At 52.7% G+C, this 14,329-nt stretch overlaps 1 protein-coding gene across 6 annotated transcripts in view; it reads right to left on the minus strand.

Annotated features, from left to right (window-relative positions):
* GAS7 (growth arrest specific 7) overlaps window positions 1–14,329 on the minus strand; it is a 198,585-nt gene that overhangs the window by 50,160 nt on the left and 134,096 nt on the right. For all 6 annotated transcript variants that reach the window (XM_032319625.1, XM_032319624.1, XM_032319628.1 and 3 more), the window contains exon 3: window positions 8,510–8,590. In XM_032319625.1, coding sequence (XP_032175516.1) covers window positions 8,510–8,590 — 81 coding nt within the window. The remainder of the gene's footprint in view (window positions 1–8,509; window positions 8,591–14,329) is intronic.

Consider the following 14,329-nt stretch of genomic DNA (forward strand, 5'->3'; position numbering starts at 1 on the left):
AGGCCTCCTCTTTTTGCTGCTGGAGGGTCTTGCCTCAGCGTGGATGGTTGCTGACTGCTCAGGGTGGTGGGTGCTGAAGGCTGGGATGACCGTGGCAATTTCTTAAAACAAGACAACAGTGAAATTGGCTGCACCGAGTGACCTTTTCACAGCTGATTCCTCTGTAGCATGTGACACTGTTTGATAGCATCTGACCCATGGGAGAACCTCTTTCATATTGGAGTCGACTTTATCAACAAAGTTTACAGAATAGTCTCAATGCTTTGTTGTCATCTCAGCAACTTCAGCAGCAGTAGATGCCATCTCGGGAAACCACATTCTATGCTCATCCCTAAGAAGCCACTTGTCATCCACTGGTTTTGTCATGAGATTGCAGCCATTCAATCCCACCTCCTGGCTCCACTTCCGATTTTAGGTCTCCTGCTGTTTCTACCACATCTGCAGTGACCACCTCGATTCGAGTCTTGGCCACCCCCCCAGTCATCCTTGGGTGTTGGAATCGACTTCCTCCAAACTCCTGTCCGTGTCGATATTGTGACCTCTTCTCGTGCATCATGAACGTTCTTAATGGCACGTAGAAGGCAGAATCCTTTCCAGAAGGTTTTCCATGTACTTTGCCCAGATCCATCAGAGGAATTGTTATGTATGGCAGCTAGAGACTTACAAAATAGGTTTTTTAAATACTGAAGCTTGAAGGTCAAAATGACTCCCTGACCTATGGGGTGCCGATGACTGTCGTGTAGGCGGGAATGCAAATGACACAGATATCACTGCCCATCTCCATCAGAGCTCTGGGGAGACTGGGTGCATGGTCAGTGAGCCACCATATTTTGAAGAGAATCCTTTTTTCTGAGCAGTGGGTCTCCACCGTGGCTTAAAATATTCAGGAAACTAGGTCATAAACAGATGTGCTGTCGTGCAGGCTTTGTTTGTGCACGGGTAGAGCATGGGCAGAGCAGATCTAGCATCATTCTGAAGGGCCCTGGGATTCTCGGAATGTAAAGGAGCATTGGCTGCAACTTAAAGTCACCAGCTGCATGAGCTCCTCGCCAGAGAGTCAGTTGTCTGACCTTTGAAGCTTTGAAACCAGGCATTGACTTCTCCTCTCCAGCTATGAACGCTCTACGTGGCGTCTTCTTCCACTAGAGGGCAGTTCACCCACACTGAAGATCTGTTGTCGAGTGTAGCCACCTTCATTGTTAGCTCAGCTCCGTCTTCTGGAGAACCTGCTGTAGGGCTTGTTACTTGACCTTGCCCTTTCACGTCAGGGAGACGGCTTCTTTCCTTAGACCTCCTGAACCAACCCCTGCTCGCTTCAGAATTTCCTTCTGTGGCTTCCTCATCTCTCTCGGCCTTCACGGAATTGAAGAGCGTTAGGGCCTTGCTCTGTGTTAGGCTTCTGGCTTAAGGGAACATTGGGGTTGCTTTGACCTTGTCCAGACCACAGAGACTCTCCAGACTGAAGAAGGCTGTTTCTTTTTCTTGCCATTCGTGTGTTCACCGGAGTAGCAGTGTACTTTCCTTCAAGAACTTTCCTCTGCGTTCACAACTTCACGACTTGGCTCGCTTTGGCACAAGAGGCCAAGCTTTCGGCCGATCTTGGCTCTCAAGATGCTTTCCTCACTAAGTGTAACCATTTCCAGGTTGTGATTTCAAGTGAGAGACGCGTGACTCTTCCTTTCCCTTGAACACTTAGAGGCCTCTGTGGGGTTAATTGGCCACATTTCAATATGGTTGTGTCTCAGGGAACAGGAAGGCCGAGGAGAGGAGGAGGTTGGGGCGGGGGGGTGGTGGTGGCTGGTCAGTGGAGTGGTCAGAACACACACCACACTTATCAGTGAAGTTCACTGTCCTATAGGGCACTAGGCTTATGGTTGCCCCAACACAATTACAATAGTAACATCAAAGATCTCCGACCACAGAGCAAGTTCCCACAACAAATATAATTAGAATGAAAAAGCTTGAAAGATCAAGAGCATGACCCACATGTGACACCGAGACGCAATGTGGGAAAACGCCATTGGGAAACATGGTGCTGACATTCTCGCTGCACGTGGGGTGACCCCAAACCTTCCATCTGCAGAAAACCCAACATCTGTGAAGCTCTGCAAAACGGGTACTCACGCATGCCGATGTGCTTGGTGAACCTCAAGCGAGGCAACAGTGTGTGTGTGGTGTTCTCACACTTACATGGACGCAGAGCCCCTGTGGGGCAGAAAAGCAAGTATACCACAGAACCCACTTTGGAAACAGCTGTGGCTGTGTGAAGGCAGGTTTTGAAGTCGGGTGAACCACGTGCCGGGGCCAGTGTTGTGCTCAGCACCTCCGACGGTCCCGTGGGCACAATCCCTGCCTCACGCCCTTACCACAGGCCATGTGGTCGAGGGAGTCTGCATCTACCCAGTCGCTCTGCTTGGGGGAGCAGCGGTACGTTAGAGTCTTTGGGCCTAGAAACATCTGTCTGGCCACCTGGTTTTTCATGGTCTTCCCCAACTGTCTAGAATGTAAACTGTATTCCCCAAAATAGAACCCACAATGTATCTGCCCACATGACTGTACATGGTTGAAAGCCTATGGCTACTGTCCGGGGATTCAGTGAGATCCTCTGGGGAACAGAACTGATGAGACACAGTGAGGAACATGCGAGCCCCCCTTCCAGTGGGTGGTGCCCCGGCCCCTGGCCTTTCCTGAGTCAATGGTGAGATCTGGCTAAGGGCCATGTAAATGTTCTAGGCATGGTGACTTGCTAACTCTGTAGGACCCAGGGAGGGTCCTGCTTTGCAACTATGTGGGAGAGGGCAACTGTTAGGGTTTTTTGGTTTAGGGTTTTTTGATTGGGGGTGGGGAGAGGGGGAGCCCCCTGAGCAGAGGCCCCTTAGAAGAAGAGAGCTCCTCCTGTCTGGCTACCCCATGTACTCAAAGGAACCTTGCTCACTCCCCTGTGATCTGGAGGCCCGCCCATCAGCTAAGTGTCCCTCAGTGGGCTCAAGCCCGCAGGCTGGGCAAAGCCAGAATGTGAACCCAGGCTTCCCGATAACTCCCACCCCCTTACCAGCAGGGTGACTCACTAGAAGATGGGACTTCCTCCCACCTTTAAGAAACAGAAAAACGAAAGCTCAAATGCACCTCCCAGGGTGGGAAGCTCGGAAAGGAATTCACTCGCTCTCTACACCTGCCTCAGCTGATGAGACCAGTGCTAGTCATAGGGAGCTCTTTAAATGCTAACCAATTACGTTTATTTATTTTTTAAAAGATTTTCTTTAAAAGATTTTCTTTATTTATTTGGGAGAGAGAGGGAGCACAGAGAAGGAGGAGACGACTCCCTGCTGAGCAGAGAGCCTGATGCGGGGCTCAATCCTAGGGCCCTGAGATCATGACTGGAGCCGAAACCAAGAGTCGGCACTTACCCGACTGAGCCACCCAGGCGCCCTCTAACCAATTAGATATAAAGAAAATATAAGTGCCATGTGGTATCCAGGATTAGAAGCCAGAACAGAAAGAGGACATTAGGGGAAAACCTGATGACGTCCACGTAAAATTTAGTTAATGGTGACATACGACGTTCGTTTCCTACTTCCGACAAACGTACCCCAGTCATGTAGGATATTAACCACTGGGGAAACTGAGGCCAGGGCATATAGGAACGCTCTGTACTGGCTTCGTAATTCCTCTGTAAACCTAAAATTACTCCAAAATTTTATAAAAAATATATTAAGTAAAATTAAGCTAAGAATTCTGTTCCTTGGCTGCACTGGACACATTTCACGTGTCCACCAGCCATGCGCCCAGCGCTACCACAGCCGACAGTGTAGACAAAGCACATTTCTGTTATCCTGGAAAGTTCTACCGGACCACGCTACTGTGCACTCTCCTTCATTTTACCCAGTGACACGTCCACGAAACTCCTAGAACCTTGTTTTTCACTCTGCCCATAAATCACGGCGTCCACCCTGCACATTAAATCAGCCCAAGGATTATTTTTAATATTCACAGCAGTGACTGAATAGAGCCTTTTCTCTTCAGTTTGGGCTCCAACTTTACAGTTAGGTGGACCTCACCCAGAAAACCTGGCGTGGAACGCCTCCAGTAAATCTATGGGATAAACACAGCTCCCGACGCTGGTGGTCTTCAAGGAGGTCATGGAGGAAAATTGCCCAGCTCAGTGCTAACCCTCTAAGCAGCACCCAATCCTCTTTGTTGGGGGGGGGGTGGTGCTGGGCATGTTCCCAGATCTCGCCCCCCCGGCTGGTCACCTGGCTGGCTCTGCATCCAGCGTCTGACCAACCTGCACCAAGAAGTCAACTGCTGTCTACAGGTGCTCTTCAAGCCTTCTCCATGAGCTCATGAAGCTACAACTTAAAAGAGGTGAACCAAGGACCTCCTCACCCTTCTGCCTCCACGAAGGGGAGGCTGCCTGAGCTGGCCTTGGCTGGTTTCCTTAGGGGTTCTCATGGATATCTTTCCTGATCTACTTTTCCATGTTCTTCTTCAGAAACGACCATCCAGGATATCTGTGGTTGATGAATGTGGTGGAATTTTCCATGCTGGTCTCACTCCCTCCCTCCCACCCTCCACTGCAAGGAATGCCCGTCGCTGTTTAACCAAGAGCCATCCTGACACAGCTAAGTACAGCCTGGTAGCTTTGAGAAGGTAGTGTCTCGTGAAGACAAGCCATCCCTACTGCATGTCACTCTTCCCTTCAGTCCCACTGCCGTGCTCAGGATAAAATCCCACCACATTCCTGCAGCTTGGGGGTCCAGCAGATTCTATCCCTACAGCTTGGGGGTCCAGCAGATTCTATCCCTGCTGACTGATCTCCCCTCACCACCTACCACTCTCCCCCTTGTCCCCCACCCTCAAGCCACACTAGCCTGCTTTGTGTTCCAAAGCCCACTAACATCACTCCTGCCCCAGGGCCTTTGGACTGGCTTCTCCCTGGCCCAGAATACTTCACCACCACACCCCCCACCCCACACCCCGCACACACCCATCTTCTCCTCACCGGGGCTATCCCTGACTCTGCCATCCCCCTCTGTCCCACTGTCTGACTTTAATGCCTTGCCTGAGAACATGCAAGGACAATCTGTCCCATGTCACCTTGGCTTGTTTGCCCAAGTTCCCCACTAGAACGTGGGCTCCTGGGAGCCATTCCAAACTCCGGTGTGGCTCGTCTATGAGTTGATCTCGGGTACCGAGAAAAACATCTGGCATAGTCTTTGAAGGAAAGACTTGAAACCCCACCACTCATGCATTTGCAGAAGCTTGAGTACAAGGGTGGTTGAGATCTGGGTCCCTGAGTGGTCCGCAGGAGGGGAGCCGACAACCCCAGGAGTGTGGGGGCAGGAGACGGTTAAGCTCCAGCAACCCCATGTCCCCACCAAGCCCTTCAATCTTCGTAAAGCTGCCTGTAAACGGAATGAGAGAGTATCTGGGAAAAACCTAGCGTGCCCCATAGAGAGAAATGCCTGTGTGGCTACTATTTCATTCTTTAGAGTATAGGTTTTGTTCAAAAGCTAGAAAAGATGTCAAAATATCACGGAGGCTCCTAGACCCTCATGGGTAGGACTCTTTCCCTCTCTCCATCCCCAAGCATGGACTCGGAGTTGACATGTGTCCGTCGCGCGGGGTGGAGAGAAGCAAGACTCGTGATCCACGAAGGCTCGACAGGACCCGAGCCATGACCTCCCTGCAGGCCCTTGTACTGTGTAAACGGGCCAAACGAGGCCTGGCGAGGAGAATGCAGGGTTCCCGAGGCCCTCAATCTGACAAGCGGTCATTTCTGTATCTTAACCGAAGACGCCACCACCGGGAGAGGCAGCCTGACGTGCAGAACCAGGAGGGAAGGAAACCATGAGGCCTCTCCTAGACCGAGGGGGACACGCTAACTGCGGGATGCATCGGATTCCCATGGAACCCATGACAGGTGGGGCTCGGAGGCAGGGAACGAGGCTTCTGTGCATTAGGCTTCTGCCTATCATCATTTCAAGGAGCTGTGGTCTGTCAGCCTGGGACAGAGCTCCTCAACCCTGGCATTACCGACATGTGGGGCTGGAAAAACCCTGGGTAGGGGAGTTCTAAGGCTGCCCTGGGCAATGCATCCCTGGAAAAATCACCCCCAGGGGTGATAACCACTGCGCTAGAGGCAGGAAAACCTACCTAGTTCGTACATAACTAGTACCAGTACTAGTAGTACTGGCTAACAAGGATGGAAGGAAGCAACGGATCAAATAGGGTCTTCATCAGAATGCTGATGGGCCTGCTGCGCCTCCACAGGGCCGGAGAGTAGGCAGAACTTCCAGCTGCCCGTGGCTACAAGACCCTTTTTGGCAGAGAACTTGACAGATCTAGATTCCCCTGGACTTGGGAACAGGTGTCCCGGCACCCTGTGGCTGCAGGCAGAGGAGGGCAAGTCAGTGACCACAGGCTCTGTCCAACACCTTGGTCCTCTTGACAATTCCCATCAGTGGCTCTGACCCTCTCTGCCCATCTCCCTGCCCTTCTCAGCCCCTCTCAGAGCCCCAGCATCCAGCTCCTCCCAGTCCCCCATTCTGGGGGGATAACCCCCAAACAGCACAGAGGGGACAGGCTGCTGCTGAAGTCCACGCCGGGGGGAGGTGACCCCACTGACGTGGACGGCAAGTTCCCTCCCGCCCCTGCAGCTCCACCAGCCCCGCCAGCCCGGCCTCCGTGGCAGGCCACAACAGGCCGAGGCAGCGCACGCCTGACACCCGCATACGCCGAGGCCTCCCCATTATTTCCGCTGGCAACTCTGTTGTTAAGAGGTCATGATCTCAGGGTCCTGGGATCGAGCCCCACATCGGGCTCTCTGCTCGGCGGGGAGCTTGCTTCCTCCTCTCTCTGACTGCCTCTCTGCTTGCCTGCAATCTCTGTCTGTCAAATAAATAAATAAAATCTTTTAAAAAAAAAAAGGAACAAAAACAAAAACACCAGAATGACAACAAGGAAGGCAGCATGCCCAGAACGGCCTGTGGTCCGCACAACAGGTAGGAAGGCTGAATGGGCTCGGCTCTGGAAACGGGTTCTCACAATACAGGGCTCGCCCCGCCCCTAGGGAATCACAAGCAAATGCCCCATTTCCGTCCTTCCCAAGAGGGTTCCCTCTGTTTGAATTTTTGTTCGAATTTTTATTTTTTTTTAAAGTACACCACGCACACACACAATGTAAATAACAACATGTAAAAAGCCTAGAAAACCTGTGCACCCCGTCTCCCGTGCCTCGGCTGATTCCCCAGCCCTCTACTTTCCTCCCATGTTGCTTTTTGAGTTCTCCTGGAGCAATTCTCATTTCCAGAAATAAAATACTTCGGTCATACAGCTTTATATTCTATGCAACATAGAATCTACTTTGAGTGCTCAGTGTATCAGTGGGAGAGCATAGCTAGGGCCCCTCTCTGTGAAAGGCAGCCCACTCTCAGGACCCAAGACCCTTCCTCTGATCCAAAGGTTAAAAGTTCCTTGTCCTTTCTTCACCGGTCTGCACGCATGCGCTCACACAGTTAGGCAGCCCCTCATTCGGTCATTATTTTGGCTCTTGCCTTGGTCACCTGTGATGGGCTAGGGAAGCTCCGTAGACCTCCGATGACCTGAGGTCCAGTGAAGGTTGTACAGGCTCTCACCACCCTCCACGTGGGCTCCTGCTTCTCCCCTCCTTACCCTACCCCTCCCGCGTGCCTCCCCACCTCAGTCCAGCTACAGCGGGTGGCCACCAGTTTCAAAGCTGCCAGCGTTTAAATTCCAGGCCACCACCAGAACCACGACTTCCGGGTTTTGCTGCCTGGTTGACGCATAAAGTCCAAAGACCAACAAATGGAGTTTAAGCCCACCCTGGGATTGTGGGGACATTTGTGAGTTCCCGCAACACTGAAGTCAGTCCGTGTCTGGGAACTGAGGATTGACAAAGTGTCGACCCTCAGGGAGCATACAGTCTAGTATGGGAGTGCCACAGCCAATGGCATGGGTGTCCTCTGAGGGCTGGGATCCAGATGGATGGGTCAAGGGCTCTAAATCAACCTGCTCCTGGAAAGGAAGGTCGACCTCAACCACCTCCACTTGATTGCCTTTGCAGACAGAGAACTCACACCCTGCCAGCAATCCCAAGTGCCTTCTAGAACATTCTATTCAAAAGCTACCCTGTAAAAATCTGCCTCTGTTAACTTTTACTCCTTGATGCATTCTGAACAGTGCAGGAAATTTTGCCCCCACTTTCGGTACCCAGACCAGCAGACAGTTTACAGCCCTGAGGTCTCACCTCCCCTGGCCATCTTCCTTCCCTAAGCACCTGATAGGGAGGGAGGGTCAGGTTGCTGCTGACACAGCCAGGGACAGCCCATCCTCCTAGCCCTCTAACTTGCTCCCTGGGTTTGGCCAGTAAGATCCCCAGCCAGGTTCCAGACCCCAGAACCCAGAGTCTTGGCTTTTCCAGGGAAGGTGGGTCTGTGTGCCTCCACCCCCCACCAACAGTTGCCCCAAAGGAGTGAGTTGACCGTACCTGTTGGAGGCAGAGAGCTCCTGTGAGGGCCAGGGCTGGCTGGAATCCCAGGAGAACTGCTGGGACGTTCCCAGGTGGTCTCTGGTCAAAGAAAGAAACACAGTCACTTTGAGAGGCTCATAGGGCAAAATCTCAGAGGGTCCCAGAGCAGAGCTGGAAAACGTAGAGACCTGGCCAGCCACCTTCCTGGCCAACCCCTGGGAAGCAGGAGCTGGCTTTCTGCCCCATGTCATCCCCCTTCCTCTTCCCATGACAACACAGTTTCTCTTTACGGGGCACCCTCGGAAACATCCCTTCAATCCCCCAAGGCTGCCAACTCACACAACTCCACATCTGCCCGGGGAACTTCTCCCAAGTGCCCACTGTTACCCGAAACCCCCAAGCCAGAGGAAGGAGCCCTTGCCTGAGGTCTAGAGAGAGATGGGGGTGGGGGGGGGGTACTCTGTCAAATGGGGGTGATTTCCCAAGTCCCTCCCAGCTCTACAGGTCCACATCTCGTCTGAATTACAACCCCTGCACCGCACTGGCCACTTCTCCCTCCCCAGATGCCCAGCTATGCCCGCCAGCGAGGAAAACAACGAACACTTGCAGCCATGGGTTCGCCCCCCTCCCCCGCGTCACCCCGAGAGCAGAAACTTCTTATGAAGTCATCCAGTGATAAAGACGATCTTTTCTCACTCCATATAATTTGACAATGTAAAAAAACAGAAAAGAGCTGTATCCATAACCCCTGAGGGGGCTCAGTTGGTTAAGCAGCTGCCTTCAGCTCAGGTCATGATCTTAGGTTCCTGGGATAAAGCCCTGCATCAGGCTTCCTGCTCTGTCTGCCTCTCCGTCTCCCTCTGCCCCGCCCCCCCATGCATGCTTGCTCTCGCTCTCTCAAATAAACAATATCTTGAAAAAAAGAAAGGAAGAAAAAAGTAGTATCCAGAGTTCCACAGCTCAGAAGTCTTCCCGATCAACCCTTTGGTATCTTTTCTGGAACCAGACTGCCTGGGTTGGAATCCCAGCTCTGTCTCTCCCCGCCCACCGAACTTCCGCCAAGCTCCCTGTCCTCCTGGCTGCTTGGTTTCCTCCTCTGTAAAAGGAGATCGATAGTGGTACCCACTCAAGGCAATCACTGTATTCGTGCCAAACACCCCTACAAAGTTATTTTTGAGAGTCCATTACGTGGACGTGACATTATCTAATAAAAAATTCTATTACTGAAATCTTGATGGTCTCAAAGACTAAAAACAGAAATAAACATAGCTTTTCAATGGCTTCTCTCCATGAGGGCACCTCGTCAAGAGAAGCAGGTTCCTGCCTCAGCTCTGCCTGTCATAGGCTGTGCAGCCCTGGGCAAGTCAGACCACCTCTCTGGTCCTCTGATTCTTCATCTGAAATGAAAGGGTTGGGCTCACTGGTCTTTTTGGACCCGACACTCCTGCCCTCCAGCTTTAATCAGTGGGCTTAAAAACCTTAAACCCATTGCTTGGGTTTAAGGAGCTTAGGGCTCCAGAACCCGGGGTAGAGAGAGATTAAGGTCCCTTTATGTCTAAAAGTGACCAGAAAAGCAGGCTCACTGGCTTCCCATGGGAGGAGGGGGCGGCAGGCTCACCCAGACCCCTGCTCTCACTACAGGTCACACACACAGGGGGACGATCCTTTGCAGGCTCCTCCCCCACAGAGCACACAGAATAACACTGACCTCCCACTGACTCCAATCCCGCACATCTGCTGGTCTTGGAACATGCCTTTGTTGTAGTCCTTCCCTCACCCCCACCACCATCTCTGGATGGCCGAATCAATATTATTCATCAGTAAAGTCTCAACTAAAATGCCTCTTCCACCATGCAGCCTTCCCAGACTGAGTCAGGGAGAACCCTGCTGCCAAATGCGCAAACTTTCTAGAGTCAATGCCCTGGTGCGTCACCGAGATGTCTCCAGCTGCAGAGCCTCCCAGTCGAGTCCTGGGGACCATTTCCTCCAACCCTTTTGGTGGCTGATGCCACCACCCTGATTTCAGAGAAGACCTGGCAGCCCCTTCTGCCCTCTTGGAGCCTGTGAAAGTCAGCTGGGAGCAGGGCAGCAAACACCTGGAAGGCTGGGTTCCTAGGTCAGCTGGGCTGTCTACGAGGGCACGCCAGCTCTTCTAGGCCAAGATGAAACCAAATTCTATGTGGTCAGGAGCTGCATTCATGGGTCCCAAGAGAACTCCACAGTGACTCCTGGCGGCAAATGGAGTAACCCCGGAGGGCTGCAGGGAGAGGGGACACGCAGCATGGAGACAGTGGCATGGCTGAGCTGGTTGGGGTCACTTCCAGGCCCCCCAGAAGCTGGAGCCCCTCCATCCCACAAGAACCACAACAGTCAGGCCAAACTTCATCAGGGCAAGAGAATGGACTGAAGGATTCAGCCCAGCCTACCTCCCCGTCCTGGCCCTCTCCGGCCAACCCAAAACACAGATCCTGGCAAGCCCGAGACAGGAACGCAGCCAGGCCAGGCCAGGCGGATGTCTGGAGCGAGCCACGGGGACCCTGGCTGACTGACCTCACCAGCAGCAGGAAATGTCACCCCAGAGGACCATACCACCCATGGAGAGGAAGCCATTTCTAGGCCTTTTCCCATAAAAGATTCCCTAATCTGTTTATAGCACACCAGGCTCCTCGACCAAGCAAAACTGAAACAGCACCTTGGGGCCTGATGGAACCCTGGGTTCTACCCCTGAGGGTTAGAGGGGTAGAGGAGGGTTCCAGAAGGTTCCAGAGGGTTCCAGAAACATCCAGACTCCTACTAGGAGAACCATGGCCAGGCACGCCCCAAAGCCTTGGGGCGGGGGAGGGGGGGAGTGCACAGAGCAAGGTCAGAGCGGACGAAGTGAGATGTGTTCTTCGAGACACTGCCCATCCAATTCAATCCATGAAAAACACATTTTTCCCCAAGGGCAACTCTAACTCATTCTGACTTCCTCCACCCAAACTGGAAAGACACACACACACACACACACACACACACACACACACACAGATCAACCAGCCTGTGGACTGATTGAGCCCAGGAAGGTTGTTCTCCTAGCCACAGATGCTCCAGGCCAGAGAGTTTTAATTTCCCCATCAGTGGACGACAATGACTGCCACGGAGAATAAAACTCCTGGGGGTAAGTATAGTGAAAGGCGGACAGAGATGTAAGCCTGGGATTCAAAGCACAGACGGCTCCTCCTTAAAATAATAATGACTGTGATAATGATGCTGATCCTAAGATGGGAAGCAAGGCACCAGTTACTAATCTTACACGGTTACTTCTGGACAGCATTGTCCTTGTTAAGACTAGATCCTGCTTGCCTTAGCAAGAGCGGCTTCCAGTGGGAAAGCTACAAGGACCCCCTGGATCTCGGTCATTGGTCCTAGTGACCTGCCTTGTGCAATGTGTCAGCTCTGCCCCTCCCAGTCCCACCCTGACACGCCCCCCTCCCCGCCTCGCCACACCCCACTATCCGTTCTGCAACCAGCCCCTACTCCTGCGTGGTGGCTCTCTACTGCCCCTGGTGGCTACCAGATGAATTACCAGAGGTACAAGCTCCGGGGGAATTGGGCCCTTTGGGGTCCTGGATGGGCTCTGAGATTCCTGCAGCCCCCTCCTCCTTACCTTCCCCCCAACATTCTTCCTTCTAAATCTCTAACTGTGCTTCTTCATCTCTCTTCTCTCCACTACTTCCAGTCTCCCTTTCCCTTGTTTGGGGGTGGCCCCAACCTTGGCTTCTCTACTAGACCCCATCTCCCACCCCCCATTTTCCTCACTGGGAGGGTCTGCTAGGCTCTGCTCAGGTTTTCCTAGCCCGATAGCAGCGCTGCTGCTCCCTTCTCCAGCCCCTGCCCCAACCATCCTAGAAGCTAGTCCCCTCTACCCCCACCCTGGGGCTGCCCTAGTCTCCTTGGTCACGCCCTGCACCCCAACCAAGAAGGCAGGTCCCAGGAGCATCAGGGGACACCCCCAAGCCCTGCACCTTGGTTCTGCCTTAGGCCCCGCTGTGCAAAATCTGTAATCAGGCCAGCCTCCACCAAGGGAAGGTACAGCACACCAGAACCCAAGTCAGCGCCCAGAGGGTCCTGCTCGTCTCTCCCTTGGGGATCTCAGCAGCAGACACTGGTTCCCTCCCATGTCCCAGTGTTTCCTGTGCCCCTGGCTTTGCAATCATGGCAATTAGGGGTCTCTGGCGACAGGACATTCCCAGCCCCTTCTTATAATTAAATGAAACCTGAACTCCAACCACAGTCTCTCCGCAGGAAATGAACCACTGCTCTCTGAACACCCATTCCTGCCTGGTCTACCCCAAGTCCCTCCACACTGGGCATCTCCTTCAGGGCCCCCAGAATTACTATCATTTGGGTGCTATCATTTCCATTTCCTTTTAAGATTTTATTTAAATGGGTGTTTTATTTATTTATTTGAGAGAGGGAGCATGAGCCAGGGGGAGGGGCAACAGGCAGAGGGAGAAGCAGGCTCCCCACTGAGAAGGGAGCCCGGGATCCCAGGACCCCGAGATCATGACCTGAGCCCAAGGCAGACGCTTGGCCAGTGAACCACCCAGGCATCCCCCATTTCCTTTTTTAAAGGAAGATGCTGAGGCCTCAGAGAGAAGCAGCAGAACTGTGACTCAGTCTGTCAGCAGGGACACCCTCCACCGTGCCAGTGACACCAACACCCCCAAGACTCTGTGTTGGGGCTCCAGGAGCTACCCCCAAAACAGCACTTTTTTCCTCTATATGCCACTCTCTGGGTGAGAATCATCCTCTAAATTTAAAGTGGGACTATACTGATTTCACATAAACATCAGAAATCTTTATGACATGGTAAATATTTGCTACAACGTAATAAATTCTATTATTGAATATAACTGTACTATACTCAAAAGCCTACTCTGCACCTGGCTGTGTTCTGCGCCCCGTGGACACTGCAGGAAACAGAACGGGTTAAACACCCTCCTCCCCTGGCATACGTTCTAGCAGTCATGACACTATTCTGTCTAGTTTGGAAATATTGGCACATCAACTTTTCCATGAATGAAATTTTAAAATTTTCTGATGGGAGTGGAAGGAGGGTAAGAAAGTGAAACAGATCGGGTTAGACGGAGGTATGTGCTAAAGAATGAAGCAGGGAAGAGGAATAAAAAACAGTATTGACAGGGTGTAATTTTAGAAGGGTGACCAAGCAAGGCCTCCCCGGGAAAGGCACATGGGAGTCAAGTTCAGAAAGTACTAAGTATCTCTTGCTGCATCAGAAACCACCCCAAACTCAGCAGATGGGATGAACAGCGTTGATGATGTCACACGGTTCCAGGTGGGGCTTCGTGGCGTGGTTCCGGCTCAGGCTCTCCCGTGAGGTCCCCATCAGGGTCTTAGCTGGTGCTGTGTCATCTGAAAGCTTGAGTGGGGCTGTAGGAGCCACTTCTGAGGTGCTGCACTCACACGGATGCAGGTGGGGGCCAAGGTTCCTTGCCACGGGGCCGCTCCCATCGTGGCACAGCCATCCCTCCCAGAATGTGTGTGCTGACAGAACAGGGAGAAGCCACGATGCTTTTCATCACCCAGCCTTAGAAGTGACCCTCCATCACAAGTGTCAGATCACACAGCCCAGTGCTGATAGAACGTGGGAGGGTCTCTCACAGTGGGGTCCTGGACCAGCAGCATGAAGATCTCTAGAAATGAAAATCCTCGGGAATCAGCCACTCTGGGGGCACAGCCCACAATATGGGGGCAGCCGCTGCAGGTTTGAAGCAGAGAAGAGGCATGGTCCAACGGTGGTCGCTATGGCAGGCCCTGCATCCCAGCAGGCTTCCT

Source organism: Mustela erminea, chromosome 18 (assembly GCF_009829155.1).
Source record: "Mustela erminea isolate mMusErm1 chromosome 18, mMusErm1.Pri, whole genome shotgun sequence".
In the NCBI taxonomy this organism is placed as follows: domain Eukaryota; kingdom Metazoa; phylum Chordata; class Mammalia; order Carnivora; family Mustelidae; genus Mustela; species Mustela erminea.